General features: G+C 45.0%; 1 protein-coding gene across 1 annotated transcript in view; it reads left to right on the top strand.

The window, feature by feature from the left end:
- The window catches only part of IZUMO3 (IZUMO family member 3), a 280,359-nt gene extending 266,324 nt beyond the window's left edge, over nt 1-14,035 (top strand). The window contains exons 8-9 of the mRNA XM_069649595.1: nt 9,619-9,703; nt 13,756-14,035. Coding sequence (XP_069505696.1) covers nt 9,619-9,703; nt 13,756-13,831 — 161 coding nt within the window. The 3' untranslated portion in view covers nt 13,832-14,035. The remainder of the gene's footprint in view (nt 1-9,618; nt 9,704-13,755) is intronic.
- The last annotated feature ends 878 nt before the right edge of the window (nt 14,036-14,913 follow it).

Below are 14,913 nucleotides of genomic sequence, written 5' to 3' on the forward strand. Positions count from 1 at the left end.
CAGCCTTTCACCCCTTGACAAAACAGGAAGTGGCGGTTATGATTTCACTAATGTGATATACATTTCATACAAGAATGGATCACCATATGTATCATCAATATCTCTGTGTATAGATCCATATTGTCAAATTACTGTGAATGCAAGTAGACGTCCAAGGCCCAATGTTATTGTTTAGCACTTACGCTTAAGCGCTTTTTTATATAAAAAATATACAAACAATATCACCCAGCCTGTGTTGGCACTCATTTATCGATCTAAGAAGGATGAAAGGCTTTTTGAAAAAAAAATAAAAGTGGAAAAAAATGTAAAGAAAATATTATTTCATTTTTTTTTTCAAACTGGCCCCCACTTCCCAGGGATGATTTCGGCCCGGCCATGGCCCGAAAAGCTGAGGGGCCAATCCGACCCTGACTGTTGTGTGCATGGCGAAAAGTGTGCTGGGTGCGCTGCAGGATCATTGTGGATGCTGAAATAGGGCATCCTTTAGGAAAAGTTTCTGGTGGAGGGGCTTTGGAAGCAAAGGGAACGTGTTCTCAGAGTGTTTAACAGGAAATATGGATTGTGTAGAGAAATGATAGTGTGCAATGTCGAGGTTCCATAAGTGATTGGTGCAGGCATTTTTGAAAATGTCATAATCGCCAATAGGCACCAGTAAGGGAGTGTTGGAAAAATTTGAGTGCAAAGGGAAGAAGTATTGTGTCTGCTTTACTGGGGTGTGGCCCAAGCTGTAGCTGGGAAAGTGCACATGCCACATCATGGCCTTCTGAGCATGGAGCCTTCGCAAATGGAACTGTGGGGATTCTCCAGTGAGGATTAGAGGGTGTGGTTCACCGGAAGGGGCAGTGACATATTTACCCAAAGTTCGATGCAGTGAGGTTGGCAGAGATGGACAGATGGTGAGTGCTTATAGTCAGTGATACCTTTGTGCACGATCTGCACAGGTATCCCGTGGAAAGAGACTTTGATACTGACTTTCAGTTGGAAGTAGTGTAGGCTTTTTGGGGCACGGTTTATGAGTGGGGTTTCGGGTGCATGGATCTCCTTTGCAAATGTGTGGCCTCTGTTTGTACTGCAGATGTGGTGGACGTGCATTTTGGAGCACTACATTTGGGGCACACGTCGTGCTCACGTTTGCTTGCTTACTTAAAGAAGTTGATGACAGCTGTGATGCAGATATTTCCTACTGTAAAGGTGATTTTCTCATCGATGATACCAAGAGGACAATGGGAGCATGCCAGTGTAATTTGTCCACAGCCGGAGGTTGGGAGATGTTGGATAAACAGAAGCATGTGCGACTTTATGTGCAGTGCTGGGATGTTCTGCACCGACTATGAAAGCATTAATAACCAGCAAGATTTCCAGTGGTTTCAAGGAAATGGCATTTTGTTGACTTCTATTGGCAATGCTATTGTGTTTGCCACTCTGCACAAAGCTGTCCAGAGAATACTGTAGCAATGTAAGATAACCATCTTCAATCGAGAAAAATGTGAGGAGGAGAAGCAAACAAACAGTGATCAAAAGAGAGAAAAACAAGAAAAAAAGTATGAATGCATATACATCACAAAAACACGACAAATAGAAGAAAAAAATATCAGTGATGTCATGAATGAGATTTGTGAAGGCATCTTTGATGTCATGGGTGTTAGCCCTTGCAGTGCGCACTGGTGGCACGAGTTATGGTTGCTTAGCTTACCGTAACTGTCAAATTTCAGGGGGTTTTCGGTTTTACCTGTAACCATAACGTCCCTGTAACAACGTTTTTCGATTGAATTTCATAGGTTTTTGCTAGTGCAACTTAACCATAACATCCCTCCTTTAACAACGTTTTTGTTAGTGAATATATATATATATATATATATATGTATATATATATATATACATATATATATGTATGTAACCAGAGAAAACCAATTACTGTAAGCTCCTCTTCAATTGCCAGATGGGAATAGTCTCCAACCTCAATTGGAATGGGTATAGCCAATTAAATCCTGCAATGACAAAGCCAAGAAAGAGGGAATCAAAATTCACCCTCTTTAACTTGGTGATAGTGGTACAGTGTGGCTCAGTGTTGGAAAAACAGACTACCTCTAGTTTCTATTCTCTTGTGACATATAAAAATGCCACAGCTCCTTCATGTAATGGTCTCTTCGCGGATCCAACCTTTTTTCATTACACATCATCTGTAATTCAAGTATATAATCATTGTGATTAGCACCTTCATGCCACATTGATTGTGCAATATACAGTTTCTAATCAACTACTCTCTACAGCCTTCTCTTAGATGTTTGTCATATTCATTCTCACGTAGATAACTTCTTAGGGCAATTTTTGGTGTCCAAATGCATTCTGCCTCGTGTTCTAAGTTCTAAACTTTCACAAATTAACGTTCATGAATGTTGGACAGTTTTTTGGTCATTTTGAATTATTATTTGCCATCTTTCTATGGCCTCATCACATGTCCATATGCTAATCTTTCAATGTCTCAACATTGAATCAGCTTGCATACTATCAAAGCCATTCTCATTAATGTTCGCTTCTACACCATCAGAAGGCGTTACTCTTTTTACGGGCTGACGCCGACCGTATAAGACTGTTTCCACCCCCTCATATCCCAGTGCCCAATGGTTATCACAAGTGGCGGCAGAACAGAATGTCAGGCGGTGGAAAAGATAAGTCCCCATTCCTGCAGAGTCCCTTAGGACTCCATGGGAATGGGGACACTGAAGCACCGGCACCGTTGTAAACGGTGCCGGTGCTTCAGTGAATACAGTGCCTGTAGGGGCCAGAACTCCCGGCAGTTCAGACCTGCTGGGAGTTCCGTGCCCCTATTGGCAGACTCATAGTTTGGCGGTCTGGAAAGGGTGCTGGTACGTTGCTACCGGCACCCTTAATTCTGGACCGCCATGCTCGTAATGAGGTCCTAGGCGTGTGATTTGGTATCTGGCTGAAATCTGGGTGGTTAGGTATACTCTCCTATGCTCCTTTCCTTAACTGTTATGCAGCCAGAGGACCTTCCCCAAGATGGCAGCCCCTGCATGCAGTGCATGGAACAACAAGCTAAGGTTAGGGTTCTTCCGTGCCAGGAAGATACTCTCTGGAACTTGTGCTGAATAGGAACTAAATAGAAATATGATTCATATTGCCCGTTCAGCTGTTTAACTGGAGCAGAAGGGCCGCTCTTGCGTCTCCGCTCCTCTTCTTGTAACTTTTTCAAATTTCTTAATAAGAATGTTCACAATTTTAAATTTGAAGCATGCATTCTGCATAAAAGCAAAGAGCATTTTAGGAACATAATTTTTTCTTATGCATAATGCCAGGTTTGGCCACCCTCCAGAGAAAGAGGGGGATCCCAGAGGTTTTGTTTGCGCCCAATTTCAACAAAAAGCTCTCCTCTTCAACACAGGAGTAGGGAGATTTTCACTTAAATAGGGTGCGCCAGCTTGGGGAAGTCTTTCAAAGGCAGGAGCTGGGACATTTTAATTTCAATAGGGCGCCTCAACCATGCCAGCTTGCGGAAGCCTTTCAAAGGCAACCCCGTGCTAGTGTGTCATTGGCTCCTTCTTAAAGTGAAAAGCTTCCCGCTCCAGCACAGGAGCGGGGCGCTTGTCGCATTAATAGGGTGCTGCCACCATGCCAGCGCAAGGAAGCTTTTCAAAGGCTGCCCCATGCTGGCATAGCAGCGGCGCCCTATTCAAATGAAAAGCTCCCCACTCCCATGATGGAGCACCTGGCACCAGCACGGGAGCAGGAAGGTTTTCATTTAGATAGGGCGCCTCCACCATGCCAGCTCGGGGGAGCCCTTTAAAGGTTCCCCTGAGCTGGCGTGGCAGCGGTATCCTTTGTAATAGAAAAGCTGCTCCCCCATGCTGGCGTGGCACAAGCTATGGCGCCCTATGTAAATCAGATTAGTCTGGTGCCCTGGGCGAACACCCAGACCACCCATGTCTAAGGTCGGCCCTAAATCCATGTCGCAAAGGACACCCTACTCGAGCCCTGGGCTTTGCTTTTACTATAGTTTTACTTAATCACATTTTGTACAGTTGAAGTGACCCAGCACTGCAACTCCCAGAAGCAATTAATGGAGAAATTTAAGCACAGAACAAGTACATGGTTTCCTTGGTGACATGGAGTCATCTGGTAAACCCATCATCCTGGTAAAGAGAGAAGAGTTTCTGATCTGCACTACCAAAAATTGTCACAGTGCCTGCTCAGACAGGAACGGTGGTAGTAGCAAGCAGAACAATAAGGAGGACGCAAGCTAGATATACATTGCAATGCGCAACTTTGAAAGAACTTAACTAAGGCTGTCAATTAGCGGTGACCATGGCGAGTAGTGTCTGGGAAAACCATGCAACTCAGGAAAGGAGTTGCCCACAGGAGATAATTTTTAATGAGTATTTAAAGAAGCTTGTTGCAAAGGGAATCTTTCAAAAGGGTTTTAAGCCCCGGCCACTAGTTCCGCAGGCACTCAACATGTAATGGCGGTGTATCGAGTCTCTGGTAGCCGTTCATTTCCTGGGGGGAACATGTCCCCAGTGTTGCTGACAAGTCTCTGTTCGGTCCCTGGTGGTTTAGCAGGGTTATGCGGGAGCCACCCGCCAGTGCAAACCAACCGGGGTCATTGCGCCTCTGTGATTGCCGCGCACGCTCGCAGCTTCTCCTTGCATCTCTTTATCTCTGCTTCTCCGGGTGGGTCTGTGCTTGTTCAGGTTGAAATGTGTTGCACGCAGTAGAACTCTCGGTTCTCCAGTGACTCCACAACAAGAAGAGAAAGACTGGAGAACAATTGGTTTACGAGGCATGGTAGGGGACATGGTTCTGTATGCACACATATGCTCCAAAGGAAAAATTGGGATATTTTTTTTACCGAACTTGTTCTTGAAAAATGTTTTGGTTCTGGATATACCTCATCCCCTCCCTCTGCCGACGCAGAGACGTTTTCCCCTCTTCCTGACAAAGCCAAGTTTTTGGCCTTGTCACAAATTCCTGCAAATTTGAAAACAGCTTTAATAATTGAAAGCTATTTTAAAACGTTTAACAGACGCACTAACAATTGAATCCCACAAATTGGGGATTCTGCAGTTTCCTCTACATGCAGAATGGCAAATGTGCATTATTTTGAAAGAATCACAATAATGCACATTGGTACAAAATACCAATTGACTCCACAAAATTCAGAGGGGCACAGGCAAAGTATAGGGCAGTGGTTCTTCAGCCTTTAGTTCTTCAGATGTTTTGGACTGCAACTTCCATAGGCTCTAGGCAGCACATTCAAAGGGGAGGGATCATGGGAGTCGGAGTTGAAATCATCTGCAGAGTTAACATGTTGCAGACCCTGGGATTAGATCATGGTAAGGTGCAGGGGAAGAGAAATATGAGAATGAATGAGTAACGGGGGGATAAGAAGGCACCCCATTTAAAGAAGTACATTTTCCAAAGTTGAGATTCTGTATGTCAAGATCTGCAGGTTTATAGCTGCTGTACTGTTTAACGTGATGACACAAATGTTGGTAGCAGTTGCATTGCTGGAAGTAACACTCAAGCCCGGATGTTTCAGCTACAACGGATGGAGACACTTAATGCAATGGGATTAGCACATGGCTGGAGCCTACAACTCTACGATATGAGTTGAGGGCATGTCGAATTGCTCATAGACTTTCAATGCTGATGCTGCCATCCAATGAAGACGTCATCCAATGAAGACGTCATCCAATGAAGAAAACATGTCTGTCATGTACAAGGAGTGGGAGAATTGTCCGATCGAATGTACAAATAAGATAATGGCTATGTTATTGAGACATTAATAGGTGGAACCCTCTAAAACGCTGAAAGAACTCTGAAAATTAAAACCTAACTTGGACACTATGCAAACCAACTTAGAGAAACCCGAAGACAATATAAGACATCATATGATGGACAAGGCTCTAAGAGATCTACACAGTTATCAATCAGGCAAAGTGTACACATTTGTGAAGACATGACAATCTACATGATGACGATCAGCTAGGTACCACATGCTTCCTTGGAAAAGTTGCAAAAGGCAGAGGAAGACCCTTAGGGCAGGTTATCACAAGAGCTACCAAAAAGAGAGACCTCACTCTGAAATTGTACATTGTCTCTTACTGAAACTCAAAGGGATCCTCTTTTTCCCCTAGCCACAAACTGAACAAGGATTTATTTTAATGGCCCGTTATCCTTCACCTACACAAGTCTGTTGTCATGAGAATGGAAGCCCCTTCAGTAACTCTAAATACCTGCCCTGTTGACTTCCTTATTCCTTACAACCTGGGATATGGAAAATATTGTTGGTTAAATGTAATTCGAGAAGGACCTATCGTGTGTGTGTGTGTGTGTGTGTGTGTGTGTGTGTGTGTGTGTGTGTGTGTGTGTGTGTGTGTGTGTGTGTGTGTGTGTGTGTGTGTGTGTGTGTGTGTGTGTGTGTGTGTGTGTGTGTGTGTGTGTGTGTGCGCGCGCGTTATAGATTTATGCATGTTCTCGTTTATTTATTACATGCCAACCCCAAAATGCATTACTTATTGATGCTGCAGCCGGATCCTGCATAGCGGGAGGGTATGCAGTATTACATCAGTTAGGGCTAAGCTTGCGCTATGCTGCACTGCAGGGGTTGCAGTTATTGGCTGCATTGCAGCTACATTGATGGGTTACATTGCTGGCCCTGTCTAAGTTGCCTGGTGCATGGAACCACAGCGGACAGGTTTGCGTACTTTACTCCCCGGCCCGTGGCTTAGATTGTAAACTTCCAAACCTCTCTGGCTCCAGCCTACAGGCCCGGGCTTAGGGGGGGGTGAGCCGGGCGACCGCCCGGGGCGCCGCGCCCCCCAGGGCGCCATCAGCCACCGCCACGCCAGCTTGGGTGAGTCTTTCAAGGGCTCCCCCAGGCTGGCGTAGCGGGAGAAGGCGCAACAGGCGGGCGCATTCAATGTCAATCAGGTGCTCAGCACCTGATTGACACCAAATGCACCCCTCTGCCGCAGGCGCCTTAACCAACAAAAGGCACCATTACCCCCATGCCAGCTCGGGGGAGTCTTTCAAAGACTCCCCCGAGCTGGCATAGTGGCAGCAGGCGCCTCATTGTTGGTCAATGCGCCCACGGCAGCGGAGCGCATTTAGGAACAATAGGGTGCTAATGCACCCAATTCATAGAATTAGCTCCTCACGGGAGCGAGGAGGTTTAAAAAAAATAAAAAATAAAAAGTACACTTTGTGGCCATGCGCACGGGGAAAGGGGGGGGCAATTCGCCCAGGGCGCTGCTGCCCCTAAGGCCGGCCCTGCCAGCGTATGATTGGCTCTCAAACCTGGACACAAAAGCAAGTATAGACGGTTAGAAGTTCTAGTCTGCTAACCCTGTGCTGACGAAAGATTCCGCTGGTGGTCCTGTTTCAATATTAAGGGCTTACAATTAATGAATTGTTTAGAGGTTTGAGAGGAATATTTTTATTTGGGATACCGGGGTATACGATGTTGGCAAAGTTCAGCATCAGTCTAATTACTAAATAAAATATGTCCGCTTTCTCTTTGAAGGGGATTAGAGGAAGGCAATAGAGTCTACATTTGTTCTTCAAGTTCTTCTAATATTTATTTAGGGTTTTAAGGGCAAGTTCTTGTCCTGCCATGACATACAAGGAGGTTCTTCACTTCCCATTTCAGAGGTTACCTAGATATGGGAGATGAAGGATTGATGATTCTTGGTGGTAGACTATGTTGGTAGGAAAAGGAGAGGAGATGGTGAAAGAGCACGGGATTCCGGGGTGCGAGAAAACTGCCTGCTGTTAGGGGGGAGTCACCACACGGTTGCAGTCCATGTGGAACTCCAGGAGCTTGCACCCTCTGGTTGAATGGGCGCGTTTCATTGGTGAACTTTCCCTTCACATGCAAGGCCATAGTTTGCTCCACACACAGTACCCCTGCAGAGGTGCCTTGAGAGGGGAAAGTTAAGCTAAGGTCAATGTAGATGGTATTGTAGTTTGGCAGCCATCATTCTCACTGTTTTCAATATTCAGGCACCTTGTCCCAGGAGGATAGCTCAGGGGAAACGCACAGGTTCTATCAACACAGGTTCGATCCCCGGTCCGCGCTTAGAAAACATTTGGGCATTAAGGGCATTATAAATAACCATTTACAATTACATCTTATCATTTGCAAATGTGGGCTCGCCTGACATTTTACATGCACCTACTTTACATAAGCTGAAGGTATGTGGGACCTGTAGTCTGTCCAGATGGGGTGCAGAATTTATCATGGCGCCTTGAACAGCTCCTTGTTTCGCATTTTCATCAACATTCTGCACGTGGGTACTTCTTCCTTCCCACGATGCACAGAGGCTCTACGGCTGGTCTCTCGATGGTGGTTACGGTGGTGACGCGTTTATTTTTCTCTAAAACCTCATGTTCAAGACTAAATAAACATATTTTAATAAAAGACTTCTATCACACTACACACACTTGCCAACACTTGTAGAACAGTAGCAGAGCCTTAGGGTTCTTAAGGACAGTTAAAACCTCTTTTCACATCTCTGCGGTTAAAGGACAGAGGAAGTACTAAGCAACCTCCTGAGCTGAGCTTTTTCTCAACCCAGAGTGTTTCCAAAAACAGTTCTAAAGTTTATTGTACCATAGTCTATCTATCTTCCACAGGTATCCAGCGATTTCATCGCTGAAAAAAACAGCGAGGGGCACTCGATCTTTTTATTCTAACCCACTATTTAAAACGTTCCCCAAATATTCTAGGACCAGGGTCGGACTGGGGCATAAAATTATCTCAGGCACCAATGAAAAAGTGGCCCATGACTGCAAATGGCAATTCATTCCTTTTGTGACAGACTGAATAGTACCCACGTGGGGAGTTTTTGATAAAATGTGATGTAAATTGTGCATTTTAATGATATTTATTCAGCAACACTATTCAAAACTACTAGCCACATAGTGAAGTAACTCATCAAACTGGCCCATAATGCCCAAATAAGTTGCCCACTTTGACCAAAAAACTGGCCCACACCAGCATTTCGCATTTTTGGTTCGGCCATGGACCTATTGCTCTATGGGCCAGTCCAAGCCTGCCTGGGACTGGAGTTTTTTTTATATAATTGCACCAGTCCTAAAATATGTTGGGAAGGGTGTATACTGGGTTAATAAAATATCCACTACCCCTCGATGTCTTTTTACCAGCGATGAAATCACATAGAACCTCTTCCACATGCCATCTCGCATCACGTCAGAACACACCAGTTTCTGCTGTGCCAGGCATACATGCATTACTACACCCCCATGACACCAGTAAAGCCCCCCCCATCAACGAATGTGACACATACTGAGGAAAATAATTGGTTTATTCCCAACTGAGCAGATCAGGACAATTATCTCTGGTCGAACCTGCATTCTGCTTCCTTCTCCCCTTTAAGCAGGGAGAGCTGAATCACATTCCAAGCAAACGATTGGCACATTTTATGAGGGGTGGGCCTGAGCCCAGCATGTAACATAGACCATAGCAAGAAACATTGTCAATGTGCCATGCTTGGCATTCCATCACTGTTGCCACAGGAGCATTTTTGAAAGAGAAGTTTCACTATATAATCTTGCTCTTCTTTCCCTTTTTCACAGACATTCCTCGCCACGAGAGAGCCGAGATCTACTTGTTCCTCTTCTTGGTTGTTGAAATAGTTGTGCTGTCGTCTGCCGTTATCCTGTGAGCTGACATCCTCTTTTGAAACTCAAGTGATGTTGTCTATGGAATACTATCACATGGTTGAATCCAGGATTACAATAGCGAAACTGTTGGGCACTGCTGTAATATCAAATTTCCACCCAGGGGGGAGAGTCGCTAACTAAACAGTAAGCCTGAAACGGGGGCGGAATCCGACATTAACCTGTCATATTTTCTTGCCCCCTTGAGACCCTACCTTGGGTGTCTACCATTTTTGTATGCGCCTCAGGACACCTAACCCTCGCCAAGCTCCCTATCACCGCCACCTCTCCTTGTGCCCATGCATTCCCCTAACCCACCTCCAACCTCACTTATCTGCTTTCTTCACCTGCATTGTCTCAGTTGCCCGCTCCTGCTGTGGAAATCAAAAAGGGACTTATTTCCTTGTTTCTATTTTCCATGGTGGTGGCTATCTTTGTTTTTTTCCACTTGAGATTGGGCATACATAATAAGTATGGAGCCTATCTCCCATGTTAAAAAATGTTTTAAACTATTAGTAGCCTGAAGGGAGTCCTCGGGTGCTAACAGCGATAGACCATGCTATGGAGGTCATTCATGGCTGGTAACTGCCCTGAGCCCTCATGAGTTCTTCAGTGCCCCCAGGCCTACCTAGTTCGGGCTGGTGGGCTGTTACAGGCCTAGCTGTCTGCTCCCATTTGCAGGGTTTATCGCTAAAGCATTTTTTAGCCAAAGCCATTATACACTGGTGTGGCATCACCGCAGTAAAAAAAAACTCGTACACTGCTGCTGGACACCCCCCCCCCTCACACACCACCCCCCCCTCTCGCCCTCCCCAGCTGCTTTTCCTGAAGGGTGTGACTCCTACAGCACCAGTTCCTAAAGACTTTTTACACGTCTCCATAACGTCTGCTCCTCAGTAGAAGCAAGTCAGCTGTTTGTATCATTAGCAATAGCTGCAGCGAAATTTACCTCAAAACAAGGGGCTGCTTTTTTGGGTTACAGCAGCAAAATCCCCAAACCCCAATGCAGCAGAACAGATGAATGTATATTAAAAAGGGGGTGCCTTCCACTTTGGGGTTCTGGCAAAATCACAGGTTTGCTCTTACTGTTCAGTGTTGTCCAACTCCAGGCCTCAAGGGCAGGAAACATATCTGACTTTCAGGATACCCCTCATTGATATACATGCGATACATTTGCATACAATGATTCTAAATATATTCCCCTTTTCCTCTCATGAGTATAAATGAGGGTGATCCAGAAAACGCGTCAGGATTCCGGCCTTCGAGGCCTGGAGTTGGACTACTCTAAATAATGAAGGGATTGTTGAATACTAGAGGTATTATGCCTCTGCAGGGAAACTGCAGGGACTAACTTAATTGTAAATGGGTTCCTGTCATGGAAGTGTGTACCTCATACGTGAGTACTGGGGTGCAGGAGAGTGGGACGTGGAGGTAATGAATATGTGTAATCATCAAATGACAAGAGTGATCCCAAGTCAGGTGTGACAGCTTGTCCCCCAAACATCTTTTCTTTGCATTCTGGTACCTGTAGTCGACCACTGGGTTTATAGTGCAAGAGCAAAACAAGCTCCAGAATGAATAGAATAGGAGAAAACAAGACTGGACCACCCATGAAACGCAGGATTGAAAAACAAAAACCTTCCGGTGACCCCCTCCCTGAAAATGGTTCAAATGCGATAAGCAAGCCAGAGCAGGCTGAGTGTTTAGTTCCTCTCAGTTAAATTGAGTGAACTTGCCAAAACATGATTTCCTCTTTTCACCATATAGAACTAATACACTGGGCACATCACAAACGATCTTGTCCCCAGTTGTTTGAGGAGCAAACTGACCTAACATCATGAGGCTCACCTGGATTGCATTTCTGGTATTTTTCCATTCTAGATATGAGCCTGCAATTCCTAGTACACTGAGGTTACAAGTTCCATTACCCTGGGGTTACAGGCTCCAGTATGATGGGCCTACAATTGCCAGCATGCTGTACTTACACAACCAAGGATGCTGGGCCTGCAAGTCACTCCGAGAACACCCGCGTGCCATGGAGATGGGCAACTTCTGCCTCTCCTCCTAGGTGGCGGCATATCATGAGCAGGTTTGAGTCTCCCAGCTGGGCCATTGACAAAGAGCTCTGCTGCATTGCTTAGATGCATGTGTACAGGTCAATAGCATGAACACTGAGTCCCGGATCATAGGTTTGACGCTAATGGTAAGAACAGATGGTCATTCGAAGTCTGACTGTTTTGACAACCTGCCTAATTTAAACACATGCAGTGTTTGCTGCATGCGGTATCACTCGCAACACAGCATGTCGTAAATACTCCATGATTCGGAGGTCAAATTTGACTTTTAAAAAATCGGCTAATTTTAACCTCACTATATGATATGATATGTTATGGCATTTGTAACGCGCCTATACACAAGTGTTTAAAGGTGCGACGAGGCAGGGAGGGGGGAGCAGAGGGAAGACAGACAACGATCCTACTAGGCCAGGTGTCATTCAGATCGCGCAAGTGCATGGGAAGGGGGAAAGGGAAAAGTGCAAGGGGAAAGGTAGGGGGGAAAGTGCAGTACAGGGTAGTGGAACAACAGAAAAATAATAGGGCCAAACTGGTGGCAAATGCAAGGTAAGTGCAGACAAGTGCTGGGAAAGGGGGGCTGTCGGGATATAGAGACAGTCCCGTAGTGCAGAGGTTGCCAGGGAGGCAGTGCAAGTGTAGAGTGGCCCAGTTGCAGGTAGAGTGCAGTTTCAGTCAAGAATTTAGCAGGGGAGAGGGGGGGAGAAGGCAGAAGCAAAGAGGAAGGTTTTGAGGTGCTTCCGGAACCGGAGATGGTTCTCCTCAAGTTTTAGGGAGGCAGTTTCAATAGCTGCAGGTACACATTATACAGTGCCCAGTAGCACTACAGATCATGTAAAGGTTTGAGGTGGTGTAGCCCTGCACATAGGAGAAAAGGGTATGTGGGCAGCTCTGGAGGGTGTGAACATGTGGACATCATGGATGCCCGCCTCCTCGTGTTCTTTGCAATGTAATGCACAGGAGGCGGATTGCCATTCTGGGCACCACTGTGCACGGTGCACTGGAGGTATATTGCATGCTACTGTACTTAATCAATTTCTATTGGAAATGGAGTTTCTATTTTGGGGGCACATTTTCAGGAATACTGCATGCAGTATTTATGGAAATCTGCATGTTTTACCGCCGGTAGGGTGGTAGCAGAATTGTGCGTAGACCCTAGTTCTTCGTGCATGGTAGCTGTCCTTAAATTCTTGTGTATAGGCGCATTCTAAATGCCATATCATATCATATCTTACTGCATACAGGGATAGGGTCATAAAATCTGCCAAACTCGTATTATAAATGCCATATCATATCATATTTTACCGATAGGGAGGGTATACCGTCCTTTGATCGCGGGACTTTTAATCGCTGGGTTTTTTACTGCAAATTTATTTTCGAAAAAAAACTTTTTTTTGGGGGGGGTTACAAAATTTTTAAAAATGGTGTAAGGGAATAACAGAAATAAAGAAAGTGAACGGGGGTTTTGGGGGGTACCCCCCCCCCAAAAAAAACATTTGGTGTTTTTTTTTTTAAAGAAAATTTGCGGTAAAAAACCCCGCGATGAAAAGTCCCGCGATTAAATAGCGTAGACCCATACAGAGATAGGGTCAGAAAATCTGGCAAACTCGTAATGATACCCAATCATATAAAAACATCAATTTTAAAGGTTAAGGGGGTTCTTCTCAGGTTATAACTGAAGACAGGAAAGCAAAGAAATGAGATAGGAAGATTGTGGTATTTGAGGATAGGGAGTCTGAAGCAATATGGCTCTTGTACGAAGAACCCAATCTAAAATGGCTGAAATAGTTCATCTGCTCACAGAGAATTCTCAAAAAGAAACATAGCATTTTTCCAGAGGTTCTTTACTTGAGATCATCGTTTGCTAGGAATTTTGAAGATGCTCTGGGATTGGTTATTGGCATAGGGGGAGGATGATACTTGGTTTCTTGCACATCTCCACGTGATCTCACCGCTCTCGCTCTGGCACCCTTTCGCACAGGTTTTATATCTGTGTCAATCACAGGAGGAGGACTGAGGCCATCCTGGTCAGAAGGAAAGCAATGTCCAAGGGATAGCAACAGCTGTAGACAGCAGAGGAGCAGACGAACGAGGGGCCAAAGTGAGCATCCAAAGTGATTGGATCGTAGGCCAGAAGCCAAAGGCCCTCCACCAAGAAACACTCCAGTTCCCTGTGTTCAACTTCCCCACATCCAAGCGACATTTACCAATTCCTAAACTGTGACCAAGTGATCAAAAAATGTAATAAACTGGCATACCATACTCTTGCTTGTTTTTTTCTGTCAGCAAAGCATTGTTCAGAAAAAGGTGCGTCAAACAGAAATATTTCTAGCATGCACTATTCATCACCATGGCTCTCCCATATGACTGGATTGTCTTCTTCCTAAAACGAGGGATGTAATTATATTAATAATAATAATGATAATAATGATTACGAATTCTGCTGTTTTAGATAGCACAGCTCTCACCAGGAATCAAGTTTCTGAGTGCTTGCTATCCGATGTTACTCATAACTATCATTGTTCCCTACACTATGCTGCTATTCTTAAGGGCCTGAAAGGCTGAGTCAACCTGACTAGGATATGGGTACCCTTCCCTTAATTGCTTTTCCACCAATCAGATGCCCCCATTTCTCCACATGTCTTTTCTGCAGGTGCTGCTGACATGAAGGTGTAATTTGAAAAAATCCAAACTATGATAAGAGAGAAGGCTAGGCTCTAGATATGAGCACTCCCGTGCTGCGCTCGTTGTTTGATCTAATGTTCTAGATATTTCACTGCAAGTCCACAGGTGGGTAGAGGTAAATCAACACCTCTCGTAGGGAAAACGTGGACAGTCCTGGTTACCTTGCAATTATTGGTTATTATTGGTTCTCATATAAAGAGATTCTTACGCTAAGTGCGGTATTTCCAGTGAGTTCTTTTTATTTGTTATACTGTAGACACATGGTCTATTGGTGGTCAGCCGACACGTGTTTCGACCCTGAGGGGTCCTTATCAAGGCATGATTAAATGTAGATAGGGCGGGGGATGCTGCCCAATGATGTGTCTCATAAATTATGAATAGGGATATGTCTCTCCCAGACTTGGGTCCTGCGTTATATGTAGAAATTAGGCTTTTCCCTTGCTGCCCTCTATCT

This window comes from Ambystoma mexicanum, chromosome 1p (assembly GCF_040938575.1).
Source record: "Ambystoma mexicanum isolate Mex_15411 chromosome 1p, UKY_AmexF1_1, whole genome shotgun sequence".
Taxonomy (NCBI): Eukaryota; Metazoa; Chordata; class Amphibia; order Caudata; family Ambystomatidae; genus Ambystoma; species Ambystoma mexicanum.